This window comes from Scleropages formosus, chromosome 9 (genome assembly GCF_900964775.1).
Source record: "Scleropages formosus chromosome 9, fSclFor1.1, whole genome shotgun sequence".
In the NCBI taxonomy this organism is placed as follows: domain Eukaryota; kingdom Metazoa; phylum Chordata; class Actinopteri; order Osteoglossiformes; family Osteoglossidae; genus Scleropages; species Scleropages formosus.
Window position 1 is genome coordinate 17680242 of NC_041814.1, and position 23817 is coordinate 17704058.

Here is a 23817-nt window from a genome sequence, read left to right on the forward strand (position 1 = left end):
ACTTTAGTTTCAGTCGTGATCAATTTTCCTTTTACATTTACATTTATTCATTTAGCAGACGCTTTTCTCCAAGGTGCCATGCATCTCATAGAAATGTACTCACATTTATGCTTTGGTGCCATGGTTACAAGGGTAAAAACAAAAAAAATTAAAGCCAAATAGAATAACACACGAGACACTGTTAACAGCAACATGGGCTGACTGAAAAGAAGGAAGTCTTTGTCCTACCTTGTACCCATGCGTCCGTGAGCCAACGAACTGCTGTAGACGCGCAATGTTTTGATGAACGTTGCAAAGTAGCGTCCGTTTGTTATTACGAATCATTGTATCTAACTTAAATTTTTAATATAGTAGGCTTTATGGGGGGGTGGTTAGTAACTACGAGTTGTACGTATGTCAGACGTTCGTAACCCGAGGACTGCCTGTATGTCATTTTATGACAATTTATTTTATGCTGAATAATTTAACTTTCATAATATAATTTGAGGGGGGCGCGGTGGCGCACTGGGTTGGACCGGGTCCTGCTCTCCAGTGGGTCTGGGGTTTGAGTCCCACTTGGGGTGCCTTGCGACGGACTGGCATCCCATCCTGGGTGTGTCCTCCCCCCCCAGCCTTTCGCCCTGTGTTGCCGGGTTAGGTTCCGGCTCCCTGCGACCCCCTATGGGACAAGCGGTTAAGACAATGTGTATGAGTGTGTAATATAATTTGTTATACAGTGTCTTTCTGGCATCAGATATGGACACTCAGCAGGCAAAAGAAGTGAAGAATGTCCGGATTACTAGAACTGTCAGTACAAATCTAAGCAGCAATACATTTCTTTGTAGTTTATGTATTTGGACTATAAGCTACAGTCATCTTTAGGCCCATGATTTCCCATACAAGAGGGCCAGTGAAGGGGGACCCACCAGTGTGGGTCAAAGCTTCACACAGCTATGAAGGTCAAACACAGCAATTTGCCAGTCAGGGCAGAAGGAATATAAATAAACAATGGTGCATGAATTGTTTAAAATAAAAAACTGTGTTTTATATTGGCTAAACACATTCTGCTCGACTTCTATTTGGCCAGATATATAATCATAAAGGCGAAGAGTACTGATGAAGGTTAAATTCTACTCCCTCCGTAAGTAGGCTGGAGCTTTTTCTTTCCATTTGACTTTATAAGCAAGAAAGATTAAACGTGTTTCAAAATGTTTGCTTTTAGAGGCATGAAGTCTTGCTACTGTATTGTTCAACATCCTTAAATGAATAAATTTTACTTCATCAGCAATTAATTTTAGATTAACAGCAAGATCATATGAATGCACTCTAGAGATGTGGGCAGGTCTGAGTGATAGAGAGTAAGTAAGAGAGACAAGTCAGATGGATCCATAGGCACTATTACACTACTTACAAATGTGTCAGCTAAATCCCCATCAAGGGCTAGATACTCAAAACCCCTAATCAAAGATAACAAACAGCCAGCAATGTTTGCAAAATGCCACATCTTCTACCAAGACTAAACACTAAGTCCATTCCAGACCATTCCAATTCACATTTCAATCATTTATTTTCCTGTTTATTCATCAAAATAAACAGTTTCACAACACAATGAAATACACATTTAGAGTAAAACAAAGTCATTAGACAGTCAAGAGATGTGTGGGATATTATTTTGTTCCATCTGAAATTAATAATATGGTCTAATGCAACCAGAACAGGGTTTCCCATAAGCCCTGTTCAAGCATCATTTCCTTGGAAAGACACCCTCAGTACAGTTACAAGTCGCACCTTGTTATCATTTACCATACTACTTACATGTACCTACAAATCATATTTTAATAATTTGTTTAATTTAGATATGTGCCAATCAAGCCACTCCATCATAAATGATAGAAAACCTTTGACTGGAAAATTTAAGAAACGTCACAAAGCTACAGCACACCCCTCTTGAACATGACACTCTTAATGACATATTTTTCATTTTTTCTTCTGCCTTTGCAACTTTCCCCAAAAAATGTTTTTTATGACACAAAGAAATGAAGTTCACAAGATCACTGCATATGTATTCACTCTAGAAAACATGCAAACACTATGTTGTTAAAGTGCTCTTGACATTACTGACAAAAGTTTCACATTGAGATGACCTTCATTTGATCATTACATTAAAGCTTTATTTAAACTAGCTGTGATTGTTTCCTGATTATTTTAGTTAACAATACACTAAATTAGGGGGACACAGTGGCACAGCGGGTTTGGCTAGGTTTTGCTATCTAACGGGTCTAGGGTTTGAGTCCCACTTGGGATGCCTTGTGATGGACTCACGTCCTGTCCTGGGTGCATCCCCTCTCCCTCCAGCCTTGTGCCCTGTGTTGCCAGATTAGACTCTGGTTCGCCGCAATCCCGCTCAGGACAATCGGCTTCGGCCTGTGTGTGTGTGTGTGTGTGTGTTTGTGTGTACATGCTAGATTTAGCAAAAAACTGGGCAGGTTATCAATTCTGAGAGGCAAAACATGCTTTGGTTTGAGGCAGCAAGATTGTCCCATAATGCCATATATAAGTAGCAAGGCCATTATACAGAACAAAATACAGTATATATTGTAGAAATAAAATTACCATGTAAAGGACAAAAATTTTAAAGTGCTGAATGCATAAATGGCAAATATCTACATACTGTATAGAGAAACCGGAAAATACAATTATTTTTTTTGTAATAACTGCTTGTGACTCAGTGTACTGTATACAATGACTCTACAGGTGGCTGTGTGATGGAAACTGAAGCTACTTTCCTCATCTTTCTTCTTACTCAGTCCCAATAAATATAGTATATCTCCCTGTAAGTGCACACTGAATTATTTTAGTTTCATTGTCATCACTCAATCCTTCATAAAAAAACCCATATCGTCGTCATCCTAAGCACTTATATTTTTACGTTTTTATCTCATTCATTTTACATTTAGCCTTTTCAACCTAATTATACTCAGGAGACAAGAATGGTACTTGATTAAAGCTATGTATAAAGGCAGCAATCTGCTGCATTAGAGGCAAGTCAGTTAGGAATTGTTACACTGTTGGCAGCGAGTAAAAGCTATTTGTCACCGTGTAGGCACCTCAATATGCATATAGCAGGGCCCGTTGATTGTGGGTGCAGTGAAGCTCAGTGTTTGTCATGTTATTTATAGCGTCACAATTTTCCTTGTTACAGAGGCTGACTGTATTACAAACTGCTCAATATTAAAAACAAATATTCAATCATGGCACTGTTGCATTGGATTATTGCATGGTGTCTACTCAGAATGATTAGTTGCAGCATTTGTGCCCACACTGTCTGCAACAACATATGCATACTGGATGGTGTCGCTGATCCCTGCATGCTAAATCATGCACAGAATGTGATTCATATTTGCTACCCATTATGAAGTTGACAATATGTATCCACCCATGTAATGGTGTGGATAATGATGGCTAGTAATCAATATTTGTGTTTATGTATTTTGCTTCAATAAGCTTTTATGGTCATGCCTGATGTGGTTTTATTAATAGAGATGCAAAGAGACTAAAATGGGCTCTGGGATTTGTTCTAAACAGCTCGGTAATACAAAGGCTAAAGGAAATAAGATAAGAGATAAGAGATTTTATTAATTCCAATGATGTTCTCAAAAATTTTGAGTGACAACATTATGGTTCGAGAAGTTTGAATTATCTGTTATTTTACAAATGTGCCAAAGCTGAAAAAAATTAAAGTAACTGCTAAGGGATTTTGTGAATTTTTTCACATGTATAAAATCCATCTGAGGTTTTTCACTTTTTTGATATATTATCTGGAAAGTCGGTGTTTTCCCTTATCTGTTTCTTCCTTCAGGATATTTCAACTGTGAACAATATTCAGGTACACACACTAGTTGGAAATGACGGACTAGGTCAGCAATTGAGCTGTAAGTCATTTTTAATGCATAATGTAATACAGATCAACATCTACCAAATTAGCTTGTCTTTCTTCTTTTCAGTATGTCCTTCATCAGAGTATATAGGTCACTCCACTCAAAATTATTAAGGTGCCCTTCATAATGTAATTGTTAGAGTGTGCTGAACAAAGCTTTTGATAGAGAAAATCCAAACAATCCAATTAGTGAAAAAGCAATGTGTGTGCATCATTAGGACAAGGTGAAACAAAGCAAAGGCCCAAAGAGCGGAGTGTACCAAGGTACTCACCGTTGTTTCCTGGGTTGGCACTGGCTGTGTCTGGGGGGCTCCCACTTGTCTCGTCCACACCCTCCTCGTCTAAGCTGTGGCCCGTGAGCACTGGCGTCGGACAGCTGGCCAGCTGGGAGCTGTTGGCTAAGCTGCTAGGCCTGTAGCTGGCACAGTTCTGAGTGACAAACACGGGTTTACATATAGCACTAGCAGAAGAACTGTGTTCTCTACTGTGGCACATTAGTACTGTACAATGTATTTCAGAAATCTTCAACTAAAACACCACTTTAAAATAACAAGTACGAGTAAATATTCGTATCATTTATTTCAAGAAGACATTTTAACAACACACTTTATAAACAAGTCCAGTGAGACTGGTATTTGGGTGTTTTCCTGCTTAATTTTCTTAAAGCTTAAAATTTCTGATGCACACTTACACTTAAGTATTTGAGATTTTATAATGAATAAACTTACCAGAATATACATGTTTTACAGAAGCATCAAAAAGTTTTCACTTAATATGAGAACCACACAATAATAACAAAACTAAGACTAGACAAAGGTGTACAAATAATGTATAGCTGCACAGATTCATAAGTGAGGAAAGAGTACCGGAGCACATTTATGGCACAGGAAAAGATTACTTAAACATCTCCTGCATGGGCAAACACAAAGCAGACTTCAAAATGGGAAAATTGCCAGAGAGCATTAAAGGGCTTGGTAATAATATGGACCCTCAATATATCAGCTTCCTGGGTATATTTGGTTCAGTCATTTTTTACAAGTCACTATCTTTACAGTGTCAACTTGTCAAGGGGTCAAAGGGAAGAACAGGCTATATTCTCAAATCAATCTGCCTTTAGAAATGGTCTCATTTCATTTTAAATTACCTGAAGTTGCAGTGGTGGACTGGGACAAACTGCGACATGCCATAAAGCATGACAACCAAGGAGGGAGTTAATGTGATCACTCATAAGGGACAAGTTACAAGAGGGTGTTAACTACTTCTAAACCACTCTGCAGGGCTAAGGGATCACAGGCAACAGCAGCCGGTATAAATACTATCCTGACAGTTTAATGTCAAGGTACAGGTTGTGTGGGATTAAAAATATGTAACCCTATGGTGGTCTTCTGTCACCATAGTAGGAATTAAGAGATTCACTTAGGTAGTGAAAATCATCGCAATTATAGATGATCAAAAGCTGTTTTAGTCTTTAAAATGATCCACTGGTTCCAATGCACAATGTCTTGCAGCAACAACAATTCCAAATCCATGAAGAAAATATAACCTTTTGCTTAACAGGAATAGTAGGTAATATAGTGGCTATAGCCATGGCATTGCAATCGAAGGACTCAGGTTCGAATCCCACCAACAGCGTTTCCCTTCAACAAAATATTTACCATGAATTGTTCCAGTGGAAAAAAAATACATCAGCAAATATTGGTCAATCATTGTAAGTAGCCTACTGTACAAACAATATAAGCTGCTTTGGGGAAAAGCATTAGATAACTGAATATACAATTATAAAAATATATTTGGCTCAAAACCATAAAAAACTGTTACTGAGGTAAAAGCTTTACACTTCAAGGAATGCCAATGCACTAGATCAAAATATACATATACAGGTATACACACAGAGATATACATCATCACACATACATACAGAAAAGTTCAGTGCCTTTCTCCTTTCCTTAATTCTGTTGATGGCACTCCGCACCTGCAACAGACAATGCAAATATTATTCAGAGCACGATATGAATATTTTTCAATGCCTTCTTACTCTACATCTAACGGCAACCAAGCTGTGAAACTCAACATGAACTGGAAATCAGACGAATGCAAACTATACATCGTTTTATTTGAATAAGCACTGCAAAATGGGGAACAGTGAACTTGCAGTTTGTCATGTGTAATGAGACCCGATGGTGTCACACGGTCCCTGCAAGAGGTGGAGACAAATTTAAGCCCTCATTTGTCACATAGCAGGGCGGTGCTGAGATGAAGCTGTTTGATAGAAAACCACCCTTGTAGAACCATTTTAGGGAGCACCTAGTACCCTAGGTACAGGGTCTTCTGTAGAGTACAGTAGGTCTGTTTTTATCTGAAGTCCATTCACACAGCATTTTTAGGGAGCAAATGATTTTAAGTGTGGTCCTGTGGCTACTGTCTTTAAAATAGTATTTTTTTTTGCCAGAATCTGTGAAATAATGTCACCAATTTTTAGTCAATCACATTTACAATATTTATATATACCTAATCTGATATTTCCCTTTTCTCCATATATTTCCTACTGCAGAGTGTGGAATGCTGTAAAACATGCAGTACTGAAGAATGCTGGTTCCTCAAGTTTTCAGGATCAAGTTAAAAATTATAAAAATTCATTTAAATTAACTGTAATGTCTGTATTATACATGTTTTCACATCACACACATACCCTCTGAAACTGCTTGTCCCATGCGGGGTCGCGGGGAGCCAGAGCCTAACCCAGCAACACGGGGCATAAGGCTGGGGAGGGGGGGGGGAGAACACACCCAGGACAAGACACCAGTCTGCCGGAGGGCACCCCAAGCAGGACTTGAACCCCAGACCCACTGGAGAGCAGGACCCAGTCAAACCCACTGCACCACCACACCCCCCTTATACATGTTTCCTTAACACTAAATACTTTACATAATGTGTCATGCAAGGGTGAAAAAAGTATACCTTAATGCTTTGGTGAATGTCATGTAAAAAGACTAAAAAGTTAATTTGATGTTTTCCGATAAAGAGATAATTACATAGAAGTTATCCACCTGTACATCTATTATCCGTAACTGTTTCTCAAGCGCAGGGTCACGGAGGTCCAGAACCTATCCCAGAAACTGGTCTTGAAAATCTGTGAGCTGCTGCAAACCCCTCTCTGCCTCAAGATACCCCCTCTGCCCACTTCCTCCTCCTCAACCCCTTCTGGGTGCATTTTACTGCAGACTACTGGCAAAAAAACCAAAACAATGGCCATTTTCAGGCTGCAACAGGGACATTTTAGAAAATAGAACTAAGATAAAGGGTGGAGTGGTGAATCAGCAAGTAGCACCGGTACCTCACAGTGCCTGGGTAGTATGGGCATGGATTTGAATCCCACGGTCCAAACATACACTGCTCAGGTGAACTGGCAGCATCAAATTGCCCATAGTATGTGAGTGTGTGTGTTTTGCCACCCTGCAATAGACTGACATCCACTCCTGTGTGTAACCCTCCTGACCTGGTGCCCAGCAGTTCCAGCACAGGCTCTGGACTGCCACAAAACTGACAAGGATAAGTAGTTAATGAAAGATAGAGATAATGGAGAAGAAAATGTATTTAAAAATAAATAAACTTGGAAGCATTCGTGTCTTCTAAAATTTGTAGCATGGATGTTCACAACATGAGGTAGAAGTGTATTTAATGATCCCAGATCCCAAAACATCTCATCAACAAATATCTGTGTTCTACAGCTTCATTACCATTAGTTGTGCTATAAATTCTGCCCCAGCAAAAGGAGAGAAAGGGGACGTTACAGGAATTCCGCCAGAGCTCTTTTTAATGAAAAGTTATAAATTTGCAGAGTATCAGTGCCCCTGACAGTAAAAGAAACTAGTACGAAGTAACTGGATTACAGTTGGTGTGTACAATAATGAAATTGTGCCACTCCATCAAGAGAGACAAGCCCCATAACAGCTTTAGACACTTTGTTTAAACTTCAATTCATGTTGTTGGCTTTTTGTTTTCTCTCAAGGTCTCATACAAGGCAATCACAGCTTTCAGCGTGAAAGCCATTACAAACATCATTTCCATATGAAAGTAGCTCTTATTCAAACACCTGCTGACATCCTTGAGATCCTAAACTAAAGAAAAGGTCATCAAAGCAAAAAAAAAAAAAAACAAGACTACAGAGAGGGGAAAGGCTAATTAAATGAAAACTTACCAATAACATATCTTATATGTTACTGGGTTAGGATGTGATAAACTTTGTATAGATACTCACATCTTAAAGAATCAACATAAATTAGACTTTTTTTAATTTCTACACAGATGCATTCTTATTATATATCCCTGAATATCTGTCCACGTTCAAAAAGACACCAGAGGTGACAGTAAACAGTTGTAGTTTGGCCAGTTTAACTAAAGACTGCCCATAGCTTACACTAATATTTCAGATAATTTTTTTTGTATTTCCTGTGATCTTCAGTTGTTTCTGTGATCATCAGTAAGATGTCCAGGTGAGGATAAATGCCATGATGGACATGATACAAATTTGGTGATGCTATGGAACTTAGACTACATTTATTGTGAGATGTAAGGGCGTAAAAAACTTTTTCCAAATTTATGACATTGGCTTTTTCTCTAAATTAATTCAGTTATTATTCCATTGCACTTTGTATGTAACTACTTTCCTTTCCAGAAAAACATTAAGTATGTATCTTGTCAGAGGTTAAAATTAGCATCAGCTTTTTTACATCACACTTTAAACCACGGAAAGGTGGAATAAAATTAAACAAAAAAAAAAAAAAGAAGGTGCAGAGCCTATTTTATTTTGTATTTACAAAACCTCTCTCAAACAAACAAAGCGAACATGTGTTGCTCACAAATTGTGAAGACCCTTGGGTCAAGGAGAACACCGTGCAAGAAAATGGATTCCTTTGCACTAAAAAAGCCACTTAAGCAAGAATGCGGCAGTGATTTATTTTTACAATGTGTAGGGTCAACACAGAGCCTCTGCTCTGTCAGAGTGGCGCAATGACTCAGGGACACCTCCTCACACCCCTCGGTGGACAAAACACTGTCACACTATGCTGATCCCATCCACCCCCATCCTACTCCATCTCTGGATCTCTGGGATGTATCTACATCCATTGGTCGAGTGTGGCGAGAACAGGGGTGGATGTGCCATGTGTCTGTGTCCAGGCACCTCTGCCCTCATCTGTTTAGTCACAATAACAGTGCCAGGAAACCGGGACAAGGAAAAAGCCCCTTAATTCATGTACAGTTGCTCTATAGCTTAATTTAAACCAACAAATATATACCAATATCACCAAATGCCAAGAGAAGGAAGATGTCACCTTGCTCACACAAGCTAAAGCAAGAACTGATGAAAGTTGCAGGGTATTTCCAGGAGTGGCTCTATTCTTACTCCTTTGAGAAAGGTTTTACAGTGCTTCCCTAGCTTCCATGTACATATTTATAATTATGCAATCTAATTCTAAAGTCAGCAAATGCAAAAATGATTTATAACTAAAAACAATTAACGCAGTGTACATTCAGCTTAGAACAAACTTGAAAAGAACGCTCTATTTTCAGCCACAAATGAAAACAATCAGAAGTAATGCTAGAGTAAATAATGGAAATAAGTGTGCCCAAATCTAATATAAATACTTTTACCATAATGTTTCAGACATGAAAGATGGCAATGCTTCTCATAATAAGCACAGTAGTACTCTTATTATGCTCAGTAATGATAAAATGGTCCACGTGGGTATTGTGAGTGACTTATTTTCAAGAACTGCAACAATTCATAAATTGCCTTGAGTAGGATCAAGTTTCATTCATGCATGCTGAATATAAACAAGCTTATTTTTAGAAAGAGCAATGAATTATAAGAGCATGCAGTATAAATGGTACCATATATTAAACAAAGTGAGAGATGAGCTATAAGGCTAGTTATGTATAGGTTATTTACAATTACATTTATACAGCACTGTGAAACAGGGCTGAGTGTGCACAAGAATTCATACCAATGCTCTTCATCCATCAAGCTTGAGAGAATTTTCACTAACAGCATTGCTGTTTTGTAAGAGAATTTTAGTAAAACAATCATTTCAATACAAAAGATGTCATTTGGTGGAGGAGGGCTGTCCAGCATTCTTTTTTTCTGTTATAGTCTACAGGCAAAATTTTGCAGGCCAGTAAAGCCTGACGTCAAAATGTTAAATGGAGGGCTGTGAGTTTAAAAACTTAAAGAGGCAGTGAAATATTGGCCAATGCAGGAGAGAAATGACTAGCTCCTTACTCAGGATGTCAGTGTTTAATGGCAGACCTGGATGCATATAGGTTAGTCCAAGCATGAAGGGCAGCGGTACGCTTGCATGGTACAGCCAGCCCCATCTCCTCAGCTGGCTCCGTCAGAAAACCCGTCATTTTTCTCATTCAACCTGTCATCCTTGAGGAGCCGCTCTGCTCCATCTTACCTCTGTATTGTACACTCCATAAATGAGGAAGATGAAGAGACCCTGTGACAAAACAATGACAGAAGAAAGTACTTAGTATGTTTTACCTTTGCATTTCGCATATCTACTGAACTTTTCGCCATACACACCACATTGATAATGCACAAATATGTATTAACAAACTAACATACCTTACAGATGTAGCATATAAAATATGTCCACAGTACATGTGCACACACACATGTGTTGAGTCTTAAAAGCAATTGATGAGTTTTCAAAATATCTGCACATTATTATCAACCAAACCCAGTTCCTGATGGGGACACATCTGGCACATCACCTATAGAACATGTTCTTCATCCACGACACAATCACACTAACCCCAAGGTTTTCTGGCCTTTATAAGAACCACCACATTTCAGCCTCAAGTGCTTGATGTTTATTCCCACAGAAACTGAGGACATGGTTCAAATGGGCTAACTCATAGCTGAAACAAGAATAATCATGAGGGTAAAAAAAGAGAAATAATGAAAGAAAGGGCACATAAAACCATACATTTCAGGTTCATGAAAACTGCAGATAGTTTTGAAACACCAAGAATGAGATGCCCTTGAGACTGCAGTGCTTTTGGTGGCACAAATGTAGCAAAATTTGCCAATATTTTTTATTGTTATTAAATTTGCAAGCTGTAAGCTCACCTTTATCCAAAGTAAAGTCTTCAGCACTTATCGTAACCCTGGTTTTGAGACAATATAATTCTGACATTTTTTAAATGTTGCAGTCCTAAAAAAAAATCTGTCTCTCCTTTAGAAAAAAAAAATGCCCCGGTCTTCTGGAACATAATTTTGGAATTGCGGCCTTTTATTTTAAAAAAATGAATGATTATTTTCTTCATTCTTTCACCACTGACAAAGTTCGCTGAGTCACACAGACAATCCATCAGTCAGCAAAGAGTTTGGAGCCTCTAGCTTGCAAAAGGGAAAAGTCTATGGATCTCTACTGATGGCTCCAGTAATTCAATTTAGTGTTAAAACAATAAACAAAGTAATGAAAACAACAGAGATTTACAAATGAAATCAACAGCTTTATGGTGGTAATCAGCAATAAAAACCCATCCTTTGCAAAAAATTTCATTTCTTTCTTTGCTGTAAATCATTATGGTTTTGATCATTTATGCTATCTGTAACAATTAAAATACTGTTGTGTTGTAGATAAATTGGATGAACAGCTGTCCTATTAAGAGAAATTAGAACATAATTAGGATATAATTGGGTTAAAAATAACATTAATGATGAATTACTTATTTTTTCCTACAAACCTTCAAGGAAAAACTGAAGATATTATTCAAATCTATTTTGTTTTTCTAAACCAGTGTCCTTTGAACTATTCAGTAAAGTGGCACAAATGAATGCAAGCAATGAAAATGGTTGTGCTGCTTTGCATCAGTCTAAATGCATAAATTAATTATGAAAAAAATCTAATTATAAAACAACCGTATATTTAAAAAGTTAAACAAAACTGTGTTTTTTTAAAAAAAATCCTCCTTGAGGAAAGTAGTGCTAAACAACAAAGAAAAGGACATTAATTAAAATAAACAGTAAAAAAAGACAAAGGGAAGAAAAACCATTTTGCTTAACAAACTAAAAAGAAAGGTCATTTTTATGAAAATATTTTTTAATGCATCTTACTGACCTACAGTGAAAAACTGTTAACACTGTCAAAATAAAGAATTCTTTTGGATTTGAACGAATACTTGTCAATACAGAGCAAGGCATGATTTAATTTATTCTGGTATGTGCTTCTGGTGAACATCGAAGGTAAGTCCAGCGGTCTGAAAGTGTACCATCAACCTTCTCGAGACATTTAACTACAGTATTCTCTTTGCCCATTTTCCATATTATGGTGAGCACAGGTATTGCTTTTCAAATTTGAGGCCATACATCAGAGAAGCATTTAGCGCTAAGGCTCTGTTGAGAGAAAATGCAGTGTACACTACAATGAATAAGAGCCCTAGCTTCTCATTATTGCGTGACAAGATACAGAAATTCACTTTCCTTTTCATTTAAGCCCCTTTTGCACCAGTTTATGGATGTGTGCTTTCATGCTTTCAGTAACTTTCCAGCACCTGCACTGTATGTAATAAATTATTATAAATTTTCACAGACGACTACCTTTCTCCTGTTTTTTTTACCCCCCCTAATGCACAAAGTTAGGGGAGTCACAGGTAAAAATTTTCACAAAACCTTTTTATTTATGATGTTGTCCTTGGTAACAGAAATTTCAATGCACTGAAATGAAAACTATGATTAAGGGGGATGCGCCGCCTCAGCAAGGAGAGCGAGAGGGCAGCTTTCTGTTTTTTCCCCTGGAAATATATGACGCTTTCTGACACCACTTCTGTACCAAATGGACCTCACAGGGGGGATGATGGAGAGAGGTAACAGTAAGGTACCAAGCCCTCTCCATCAGGTTTATTTCACTGTGTGATGTCCTGAACATATAAACCCATATACAACCAGATGAACAAATGCAAATGATCGTCACAGAGCCATTTGACCGCAGCTGTGAAGGGGAAGTTCTTCATATATACTGTAGCTATATAAGAACCACAGGAATTCTTATGTCTGAAGTACAGGTCTGTGAAGGAAAAAATTAAAAAAGCACAAGAGAGCCTTCCCATTGTTAAGAACATAGATTTTTAACCTGAATGTTTCAGTCCCAGATACTGCTATAGTACCCAAAAACCAAGCACATCACAAGATAATAGGTAAACTGCAAATCATCTTTTCAAAAAAAGCAAGCAACATTTTTACATTAAAACAAATAAAAAGAAACTTCCTGAGAGTCTGTAACACACAATATAATGATAGAAACTGAAAGCATTCATATACTGTATGTATGTGAGTATGCAAACACTCAGCCACTGAAAACAGCCAAAATTTGGATTTCATTTTGAAGTGCTGTAAAAAGGATGGATGAAGAAATGAGAAAACTCAAAATATGGTCATGGGGTCTTCCTGAGGGCTAACTACACATTAATATGACTGACACAATCTCAGCAACAGAGCAGGCAGACACTCTTCCTGGTTAGGCTGCAAAATCTCACCCTTGACTGAGGGAAAGAAGAACATTGTGTTCCTGCCATTAGGTCAAATGGGGAGTAACTCCCTCCTGGGCTTCATTGCAACCAGTAAAATTAAATGTTACACAGCTGTATGAAAGTACAAATATTTATGACTTTTGTTTTACTGAAGCAATATACTGTATATACATATAAATATACAGTATATATACAGTACACACATACATACATATGTTTGTCTCCAATTTAAGTGCCATATAAGCTTAAAATACATACAAAATACTTTAAAACTGTTCTTTTTAATTTACCTTGCAAAGCTAACGACACTAGTGACTACTGGCAAAAACCTGTGTATTTGTTATGCGGATGTCAACATTTAGCAAAAAACTGCATCATTCTGAAAATCTTCAGCCAAAAGGCACAATGCTAGCACATGGAATCAATTGTAGAAACAGGAGACAGAGAGTTAACAGACATGAAATGCTTAAAACTTTTTTTTTTAAAGGATCTCCTGGTCTCTCTGACCCCTTTCGAACACTTTAATTAGCTTGTATATATAACTCACTTTAATTACTTGCAGGTTTTAACCAAAATCTGACAGGTAACTGCAGATTTCTGATTAATACATCAAAGAACAACAAATGGTTTTAAAAAAAAATAAAAAATGGAAATTTGATCAACAAAAACAAAAACAGCTTCTCTCCTCAGAAACATATAAGCATGAAATACAACAAAATGAACCACAACACTTACACCAAGTAATCTCATCTTGCCCCAGTGTATACAGCTTAATGCTATGCATATATATACTGTATATTTTGTGGTTGCTTAGCGGATGGTTTTATCCAAAAGCTTTTAAGAGTAAGACTCTTTCTTGAGATTTAAACTAACAACTTTAAAAAAGTCCACATTCATTACCACAATGCTATCTTCAGGAAAAATATGAGTTTCCACTGTGGAAAGTCATAAAACTGGCTGATTAAAGTACTGTCTGCTGTAAATTCATGCTTACAAGAAAGTTTAAAAAAAAAAAAAAAAACTGATCTTAAAATAAAGTTACACAGAAGTTTTGGTAAGGTTTGTTTTCCTACTGTTTACTCCACACCAACACATATGTGATCAAGAGAGACTGGGACAGGTTCCTCCTGTTTTCCCCACAGCTGTTTTACACTTTTGAAGGTTGTGTTGTAAATCAATAATGTTAGTGTTAAAATCCTGACTCTGTGTTTTACAGTATGAGTTAAAATCTAATAAATGTGTGGATTTGTTTTTATTTTATTCAGGAGTACAAATAGGCACCTTGGGTGATTAATTCGCACAAAGCTTTCAATCAATGTACAAATGTAACATAAAACAGTGCAAAAGCCAACAGCTATTTAAAAGTGAGATGCATTAAACCTTATGTGCCACAACAGATATGGGTAATATAGATATTGATTAAACAGACATTATATATTATGACCCAGCTGAAGAATAGAGTGAGATTAGACCAGACTAGATCCTACAGGGCCAGCACTACCTACCAGGGGTCCACAGGGGCTCGTCAAGGAGGACCCCAAGCATGCCACCCCAGAGGCGGCAGTTATGCCACACGGACAGAGGCAGTACTGACTGCGATCAGTCAGAGAGGCAGGAGAGTTATTAACTTAGCCCTGAAACACCTACTTAATATAGGGCCAGCGGTGACGACTAACAGAGCCTGGCCGAGGTGACAGCTTTTGGACCTGCATGAGGAAATCCAATTGAAAAGCAGCCAAGAGGAACAACAAGCTCGAAACAGATGTTCCTGCTACTACCAGCACAGCGCTGGATACAACAAAAGCCCTGCAAATTGACAAAAAAATGCATCCTTTGGAAATTACAAATTTACACTTTTTGACCTGATATAAGTTACCTGTGTCATTTCCTTGAAATATTTCAAAGGTCATTTGTACTTCTACTGTGCAGCACCAGAATAAATATATGTTATAAAAACAATATTGCCTACCTGCAATATTTTTGTATTTATTAATTTCAAACTGGAAGGAAAACCAGCGTATATAGTCATCTGTTTTTTTTTTTTAAATGAAAGAGTTCAAAACTCATAGCCTCTTTAAAAGTCACAGCTGTTCAGAATTCAAATTTTCATAGAACTGTTTGGCTGCAGAAAACCAGAACAGAACACGGAATTTAATATGGTACATATGATGTTTTACAATTCTGCTTGGAAAGTCAATGAAAACATTTCCCAAATAGAACAAAATAATTATGATCAAATTGAATCTAACTTAATTTTTGATGTTAATACGGCTAAGAAAAATTTAAATTTATTTGCATATAAACAATAAAGTGTCATTATTGGGGAATGAGCGGTGGCGCAGTGGGTTGGACCGCAGTCCTGCTGTCCAGTGGGTCTGGGGTTCAAGTCCCGCTTGGGGTACCTTGCGACGGACTGGCGTCCCGTCCTGGGTGTGTCCCCTCCCCCCCTGGCCCTACGCCCTGTGTTGCCGGGTAGGCTCCGGTTCCCCGTTACCCTGTGAGGGACAAGCGGTTCCGATAATGTGTGTGTGTGATTCCAAAATGTTAAATCAGTTCGCAAAATTTTACTGGCCTTTTAGTGGCTTAAATTAGAAAGGTTACATTTAATCCAGGGGAAGTTAGAAAAGTATTCAATCTAATTCCCTTTCCATTACATAAAATTCTCTTAACAGATTTCACACATCTTTAAGCGAGTAAAGCTATAAAACGTGTAATTATTCTCAAGATATAAAACTCTGGTATATATGCAAATCACAAATATAAACTAGCTCTTAAGAATAGTTTGAAAACTCAGCACAAAGAGAATTGTGGCTCAGAATGCTATTCACTCAAATTCTTCTGCAGTCATGTAGGAGGGACTGTCATGCTGCTGTATTGCATAATTTCACATTTGACTTGGCCCAAAAAATACGGTGTAAAAATGAAGTTAAGAGGATGCAACTGAAAAAGAGTTATCCTGAAAAACTTTGTGTTGTATCTGCCTGGTTACCTGCTTTTATTCTGGTATAAAGGCAATAAATCAATGGGACCATGATTTTTTTCCACACACTTTAAAATAAAATAAAAATAATAATGCTGTAATGAATAAAATTCCTAAATACATTTTGATTGCTTAAACATATATGCAATATTTGTGAATTTTGTGGATTTATGAATGCATACTTTACTATGGGAGAAATTAGACCCAACCCAGAAGATCAGGAGCTAGATAAAATAAGTGATAAACGATTATAATCACTAAACAGGAAGTGAATTTAATTTAAAATACTAAGAAAGGAGGCAGGTCACACCATGGGGAGCCAGGTTGCATCCTCTAGTTGCTAGGGTGGGTGAGGTTAATGGCACGTGCTGCCGGAGTGCCACACCTGGTTAAGGCCCTTCACAGCGGTATTAATCATTATAAAACAGGAGTCGGTCCAAGTGTCACATGCAATCACTGCAGTCTACGGGCCACAGGACCTCAAAGTGAAAATGAATGGTACTTTATCAATATGAAGACTCCATGTATCTTGATTTCAGGGGGTTTTTGTCTTGTGTGCCTCAAAAGGGTGCGTGAGGAAAGGGATTCTTTTGGTTAAAGTATGTCTGTCCCAATGCTTCACTGAAGCAACAATTTCTGCACAGAAATGAATAGCTGTTATGTATAATGTAGAGTCAGTATATCTAAGAAGTGGCATTGTTTCCACATGCCAACATTTCCATCCATCCATGATCAAGACCAGCATATCCAGCACAGGGTTGTAGCTGTCTACTAGCAGGGTGCGCTCTGAAGGGGATTCCACTCAGAGAGCAATCACATAAAGACATTCCTAAACATTCATCAGTTCACCTGAAACACTTCTATGGAGACTGGAATGCCATGAGGAAACCCACAAGAACATACAAACTCAGCATGGCACAAGCTGAAATTGAACCCATGTCCAAAGCCACAGCACAGAGCTACCTACAGTGCCACCCACTAACAACATCTTTATATTTACTCATTTAGCTGATGCATTTCTCCAAAGCAACTTACAATGTTAAGGTCACAATTATTACATGCTTATAATCATTTACACAGCTGGGTAATTTTACTGGAGCAATTCAGGGTAAGTACCTTGCTTAAGAGTACTACAGCCAGAGGTGGGGGATCAAACCTGCAACATTTGGGTCCAAAGCCAGTAGTGCTAACCCCTATGCTACCAGCTGTCCCCATAGAAGTAAAATTCTTTAAACAGTATATGGATTAAACTAAAATCCCAGGAATAATCATTCAATTTCAGACCCTCAAAAGTCCAATAAGCCATACAGCAGCATCTGACTGACATGCCTTTAAACTACTAATGACTCAAGCAAGAGTATCTCAACTTACTTCAGGCAATTTATCAACAACTTCTATTCAAATCAAGCCTGTTTGAAGGGCAATTGAGTGGCACTTGCTTTCAGCTAACGATAATAATTAGCAGGAACAACACATCTGTTCAGAAGGAGCCAGCCACGGCATTTTAGTGGTGGAACGCCAATCTGTCAGAAACAGCAGGGCCTCCACCCTGTGGAGCACACCCAACCCACCCAGGCGGACAAGAAGCAGGTTAATAGGAATCAGCATGTCCCTGTAAACACTCATTAAGGCAACGCTGCACCTTTGCTGGCTGTCAAGGAAATGAGACTCCTGTAAGCAGTGCCGCGGCCCACTAGCACGCGGTAAAGGAACACATCCTTTTCACAGCGCCTCGAAATTAAATGAGCATGCCATCCTGCAATCTCTATAACTAATTACAACTTTATTAGAGTTAAGTGGGTCCTAATTTCATTTATTTATTTATTCCTTCCTTCACGGGTTTGTTTAATCTGTCTTGTCATTTGGCAGACAGTCATTCAGCATGATTTACAATTACGTTACATACAACAAGTAAAGAAAGCTTTTTTTAATTAAAAACATTTCAATCGTAATTCTTATAAGTAATTAATCACAAGGTTATCAGCACATCTCTTAGAGCTATTTCTCAAGAACTATATTACTTAAGCATCTTAATACTTTGATCAAATACAACCAACCTATTGGATTCTTCTTGCATAATAACTAGTTATTCCATTTTATTCAAGGATTTGTCAAGGTAAAAAACAGGAATAAATCATTCTGTATTTATCTTTTGTTTCTGGTTGCTGTACAGAACAGAAATGGCTCTCTTGCAAACTGGCTTAAGTGGTTGACAGTCTTAACCAAAAAGGAGGCTCTTCTGTGCCGCATTGCCCTTGTTCTCACGAATTATCAGTAAAGTACACGCCAAAACAGTCTGAACAGTCCAGAGCATTGCGATAAAACATGGCTCCAAGACTGGTACAGTGGAAAGGTCTCACCATAGCCCAATGAAAAGCTGGGAATCTACAGCAGTCGTAGGTGGCAAAGTGGATTAATTATAAATAGAATAGTCATTGTTCAACACGTGTAATTTCGGTGTTGTGGTGGTTCCTGATGGAAAGGTCATATTATAACTGGGGTTATGCGGTAGCCATAGCTGGTCATGTGACCCCCCCTTCACCCAGCAGTGTGGCATGACAGTTTGTTTTTCTATGACAGAAACATTGCCTAGTGTAGCTGACAAGTAATTCCTAAACAAATAAATGGCTTTAGGTTTAGAGAGAAAATTCTTTGGTGGTGTGAAAAATAAAAAGGCTCATTAATCCTGACAAGAAAACCATTATTTAGCCATCTTATTTCCCCAGTCTAATATCCAGAATCTGGTTAATTCACATTTATTTAGTAAATTATATAATTTTCAAAAGCTATCTTAGGGGGGGCCTCTAATAAAGTTTTTTAAAAGTCTAAATTCTTTTATTAAGGAATATCTAAATATAAAAATTATTAGAAATACACATTTCACTCTGAAATTTACAATAGTTTTAAATTTTTAACAACTCATAATTTTCACAATAAAATTTTTGAAGTTCTTAAAATAAACAAATGACACTGAAAATTTTAACATCCATTTATTAAATATTATCATCGTTAGAATCTGTTTCCATGTGTTGGTAAAGTGCTTATGGGTTATGATAAACTGGTATTATAGGCTTTCATTCATTAACTTCAGAAATGTTATGTAATCATTTCTTTAATTTATTAAGTTTAATGAAGATGTGTACCCTTTGTTTTCTATCTGTATGGTCCTCTGCGACATAAAAGTGGTGGCTTTACTACAGATACTGTAGGTAATTAGTTGTACAGTCTTTAAAACAGTTAATGTCAAAATTATGGCACTAAAACTACATGTAGAACAAGGAAAATACTGAACACAGTGACAAACTGGGTCAAATGAATAAATCCCAAGGAATGCATTTTGATACGCTGCAGAAGTTTTCCCTGCCTCGGGTCACAATAGAGGCAGGCAGCCTCACAGTGGTCATTGCTGACATGAAATGTTTGAGGAGCTGAACACAGGATCTATGTAAACTGGCCTGTAGACACCAGCTCCAAGAGGACAGTGTGGCTGTAATGTCAAACAATCAAACTGAAAAACATTTCCCTTGTAATGAAACCTCGGAGGGGTGTGTTTGCCTGGCAGAGTCTGAGGAGGGACCCAGTTCATGCGAGCGGACACCTGTCTGGGAAGCTGACATCATGTTGTTTTTGTATGACCGGGGCCTTAAAATAACCCCTCCTTTAGTCTGAACAGGAAAATGGGAGAGGAGAAGCGAATGCACGAGGATCCACATCGCCCTCTGTGGAGGCATCTTGGCATGCAAGAGGACAGCCTTTCCGAATTCCGGCAGGAAGGGGGTCGTCTGCCAGAGGGGAGACAGACAGAGTGGCGGTCTGGGGAGGGTGTTGAAGGATACTGGTCTGGTCACACAGTTTTGACAGTTGACAGCAATTTAAGAACTGCTGTTTATCACTTCTTTCTTTTATATCCACAGCCACCAATGGCCAAACACAAGCAGTCCCCCAAGGGGCAACGGCTAACAGGCACAACCCCCACAGTCCCCAGCAGTCCTGCATCTAAAGCTCAGTGAACAATACTGTACAATAAATGTTGCCTAAAACCACATTTTTGTTCTAGCCTTGTACACAATAAAACAACTCTTCACCTAAGTCCATGTTGGGTTCTATGATGACACGGCAGGGTGAATTAGGTGTGTTAGTGCTGGAATAAAACCAAAACGTGCTGCCTCTTGGGTTGCCAGGACTAAAATAGAGAGACAGTAATCTAAAACATGTAGAAAGTGCTGGGCTTCAGTGTAGACTACTGCTAAAGTGACCATTAAAAACAAATTTGCTCCATCAGGGACAGAGTTGCCGCAGAATTCCAAAACCTATTCACATTGGTGCAGTTTCAACTTTGGCTCATAGAAATGTACCTGGCATTTATAGTGGCACATGCATGTTAAAATACACCAGACTGCCCAAGAGGGGTGGATACTGAGAGGTTTATTTTATATCACAATTCTGTGAGACTGCAGATTTTTTGTTTTCCTTTCCTCAGATGACAGATGTCTTACTTCAGTGTAACTCATTAGCTGTTCATTTATAAGCTTAGCTGTAAGCTTCAGCGTCACTCTACACTGAAGTCCAGGTCATTCTACCATAAATGTTTCAAGCAATCATGTATTACAGCTTTTCCATACTTTAATATTTATATCTGGAAATATCATTTTTGTACTTCCATAAATGTCTCTAATGCCCTTGGTTAAAACAGAGACTGTTAATACAAGGAGAGTGTGGTGGTGTGGTGGGCTTGGCTGCTGCCTGCTCTCGGGTGGGTCTGGGGTTCAAGTCCTGCTTGGGGTCCCTTGTCTTGGACTGGTGTCCTGTCCTGGGTGTGTCCCCTCCCCCTCCAGCCTTATGCCCTGTGTTGCTGGGTTAGGCTCCAGCTCGCTGTGACCCCGCTTGGGACGTGTGTGTGTGTATTTTAACCAATGTATCAATAGGCTCAGAGTTACTTCAGGACAGCCTATTAGCTGAATGAAGAATTGTTACCGAGGGATGATTCCTTAGTCACCCTTTGCGGTGACTATTCCTTCAGCCTTTTTAGCTCATTTTTCAGAATAGTATCCTTGTGCTACAGGTGAAAAACAAGAATAGTTACTGAACAGAAGTGAACACATGAAGAGTTCCAAAACTCCTCTTGCTCAGACCATGTCCTGACTGCCTCCCTTTTCACCCCAGTTTAGACCTGATGAGTTAACTGGCACTTTTTCAGTCCCAGAGGTGATATGCTAATCATAACAGTCATCCATTATTTATAAATTCACAGTACAGGGAAGCTTAGTCAGTAACGCAGGGTACACTCTGGACAGGTTACATCCCAAACAGGGAGGCAATGCATTGAAAAGGGAAAATTCTCTCTGCGCCTCTCTCACTCTCTCTTTTACAGACACAGAGAAACATATGCAAAGTTTATTTATAGTCACCATTTCACCTGAACAACACATCTTTAGATTGTGGGAAAAATCTATTGTGGGAGAAATGTTACGTCCTCACAAATAATCTCGGATTTTGTCAATAAAAATAATTGAATCACAGGACTCCACTAGGTGTGTACAACTATGAAATATGTTGCATTTTATTGCTGGTGTAATTAACAGTAAACATCACAGAGTTAAACTACACTCACTGTATAGCTTTCCATTGGCATTTGGGTTTTCAGAGCAATTATTAAGTCTAGGCTTCAGGAGAATTGTGTATTTTGATACAGAATATTGGATAAGCTATTAAAAATTAAAATGCCACTACATGAAATATAAGTATTAATATCGCAAATGCCACAGCAGCAAAAATTTGTAGGTTCAAAATTACACTGCCCCCTTGTGGAAGGAATGCTCTAAAATGATTCATGACTGCCCGCACCACTGGACATTTTTTTCTTTCAAACAGCAAGAATACGCTAAATTTAACTTTCAGAAGTATCTTCTAAAGTTTTTATAGGCTTAAAATCTCAATTACGCAATGAAAGTGATAAGCATTGTTCCAACACTGACAGTAATAAATAAAATCTATAACACCATTCTTGTGGTCAGTTATGGTCATTAAAGAAAACATTTACTGCATGAACGAATAGAAAATTAATTGAAAAATTAAACTAATCTTCATATCCTTATGAACTTTGAAGTTATAGACTAATAATCTAGCAGACAATGCATGACCTGGAGCGCATTATGTTGGGGTAATGAATAGTGGTGGAGTTTTGAATGACACTGCAGTGAAATTGGATGACAGGGGGTCAAGCAATTTATGACCACATGAAAACCCAGAGCTATTTATTTCTGGCATGATAAAAGAGCATATGAGGCATGACTGTATTCATAGTACAAAAGCCTATAAATGGTGCTCAAAAGGAACACCCATCTGCAGAATGTATGGGGAGCTGTTTGCAGATTTATTCATTACTTCGATTGGAAAGAGGTCGCTTTTGACATTTTCACAACAGCACCAAGGCCAAATTTTAATGGCAGGTTACTATTACCTGTAGTTCCCTTATAGCATCCCCTACATTTTGAGTATAAATGAAGCACAGATTTAAATGTGATCTTAAAACTTGACTTAAAATGTTTCAAAATCAATCACAAATGCCTTAATATATGCCTGGTACTTAATAACAACAAACAGACAAGAATATATTTAAAAATAGATACAATGCATAAAATGAGGTTTACACAAACTGATAACTTTAACATTGTGTTCATTATGCACCAATAGTTTGTGCAAAAGAAGCACCATGCAAACAATTAAACAGGCCTGCCAAGCCACAAACACACAAAACATAATGAAAAACATTTGTTAACATTATCTATCCTATTGATTTAGTTATAAAGAGCTCCAGCTAAAGTTTGATGTTAATTTTGTTATTAATGCTTAAGAGAAGGTAACATGCAGAAACCACTGAAACAAAAATCTTTATATTTTTCCTGCGTTCATGATTAATCATTTTAGATTTTATACTTCCAAGCATGCCACAGATGTTACTGTTAATGTTATGTATGTATTTGTTCAATTTTTGGAGTGTTCATGACTTTCTTTCTCTAAATAACATATATTATTTAAATAATTAGGTACAATAAAGACACATCCAAGGTACAGTACTGTAGTTACATAATTAAACTACATAATAATATTACTCTTAGAAATGATTTTTTCATATAATTTCATGATGCTTTTGTCATTCATATACTTTCAGTATTCTAATTTCAAGATGTTCAGAAGTACACAAACATAAATATTTCCACAGATTTTTTTTCCATGTTATTTTTACAATTTTGTTTACAACAGACAAATCACCTATTTAAAACTCAACACACTGGAGTCCTATTTTGTTCAAGTTCCTTTGGAAAAAACTGCATCAACAATCAAAAGATCACAAAAGAAATACTAATATTTCCTGTGCGCACCA

At 37.8% G+C, this 23817-nt stretch overlaps 1 protein-coding gene across 4 annotated transcripts in view; it reads right to left on the minus strand.

Moving 5' to 3' along the window:
* LOC108935385 (adhesion G-protein coupled receptor D2) overlaps positions 1–23817 on the minus strand; it is a 66473-nt gene that overhangs the window by 23028 nt on the left and 19628 nt on the right. For all 4 annotated transcript variants that reach the window (XM_029255157.1, XM_029255156.1, XM_029255155.1 and 1 more), the window contains 3 exons: positions 10375–10416; positions 5835–5888; positions 4189–4345 (listed from right to left, as the gene is read on the minus strand). In XM_029255157.1, the coding sequence (XP_029110990.1) occupies positions 4189–4345; positions 5835–5888; positions 10375–10416 (253 nt within the window). The remainder of the gene's footprint in view (positions 1–4188; positions 4346–5834; positions 5889–10374; positions 10417–23817) is intronic.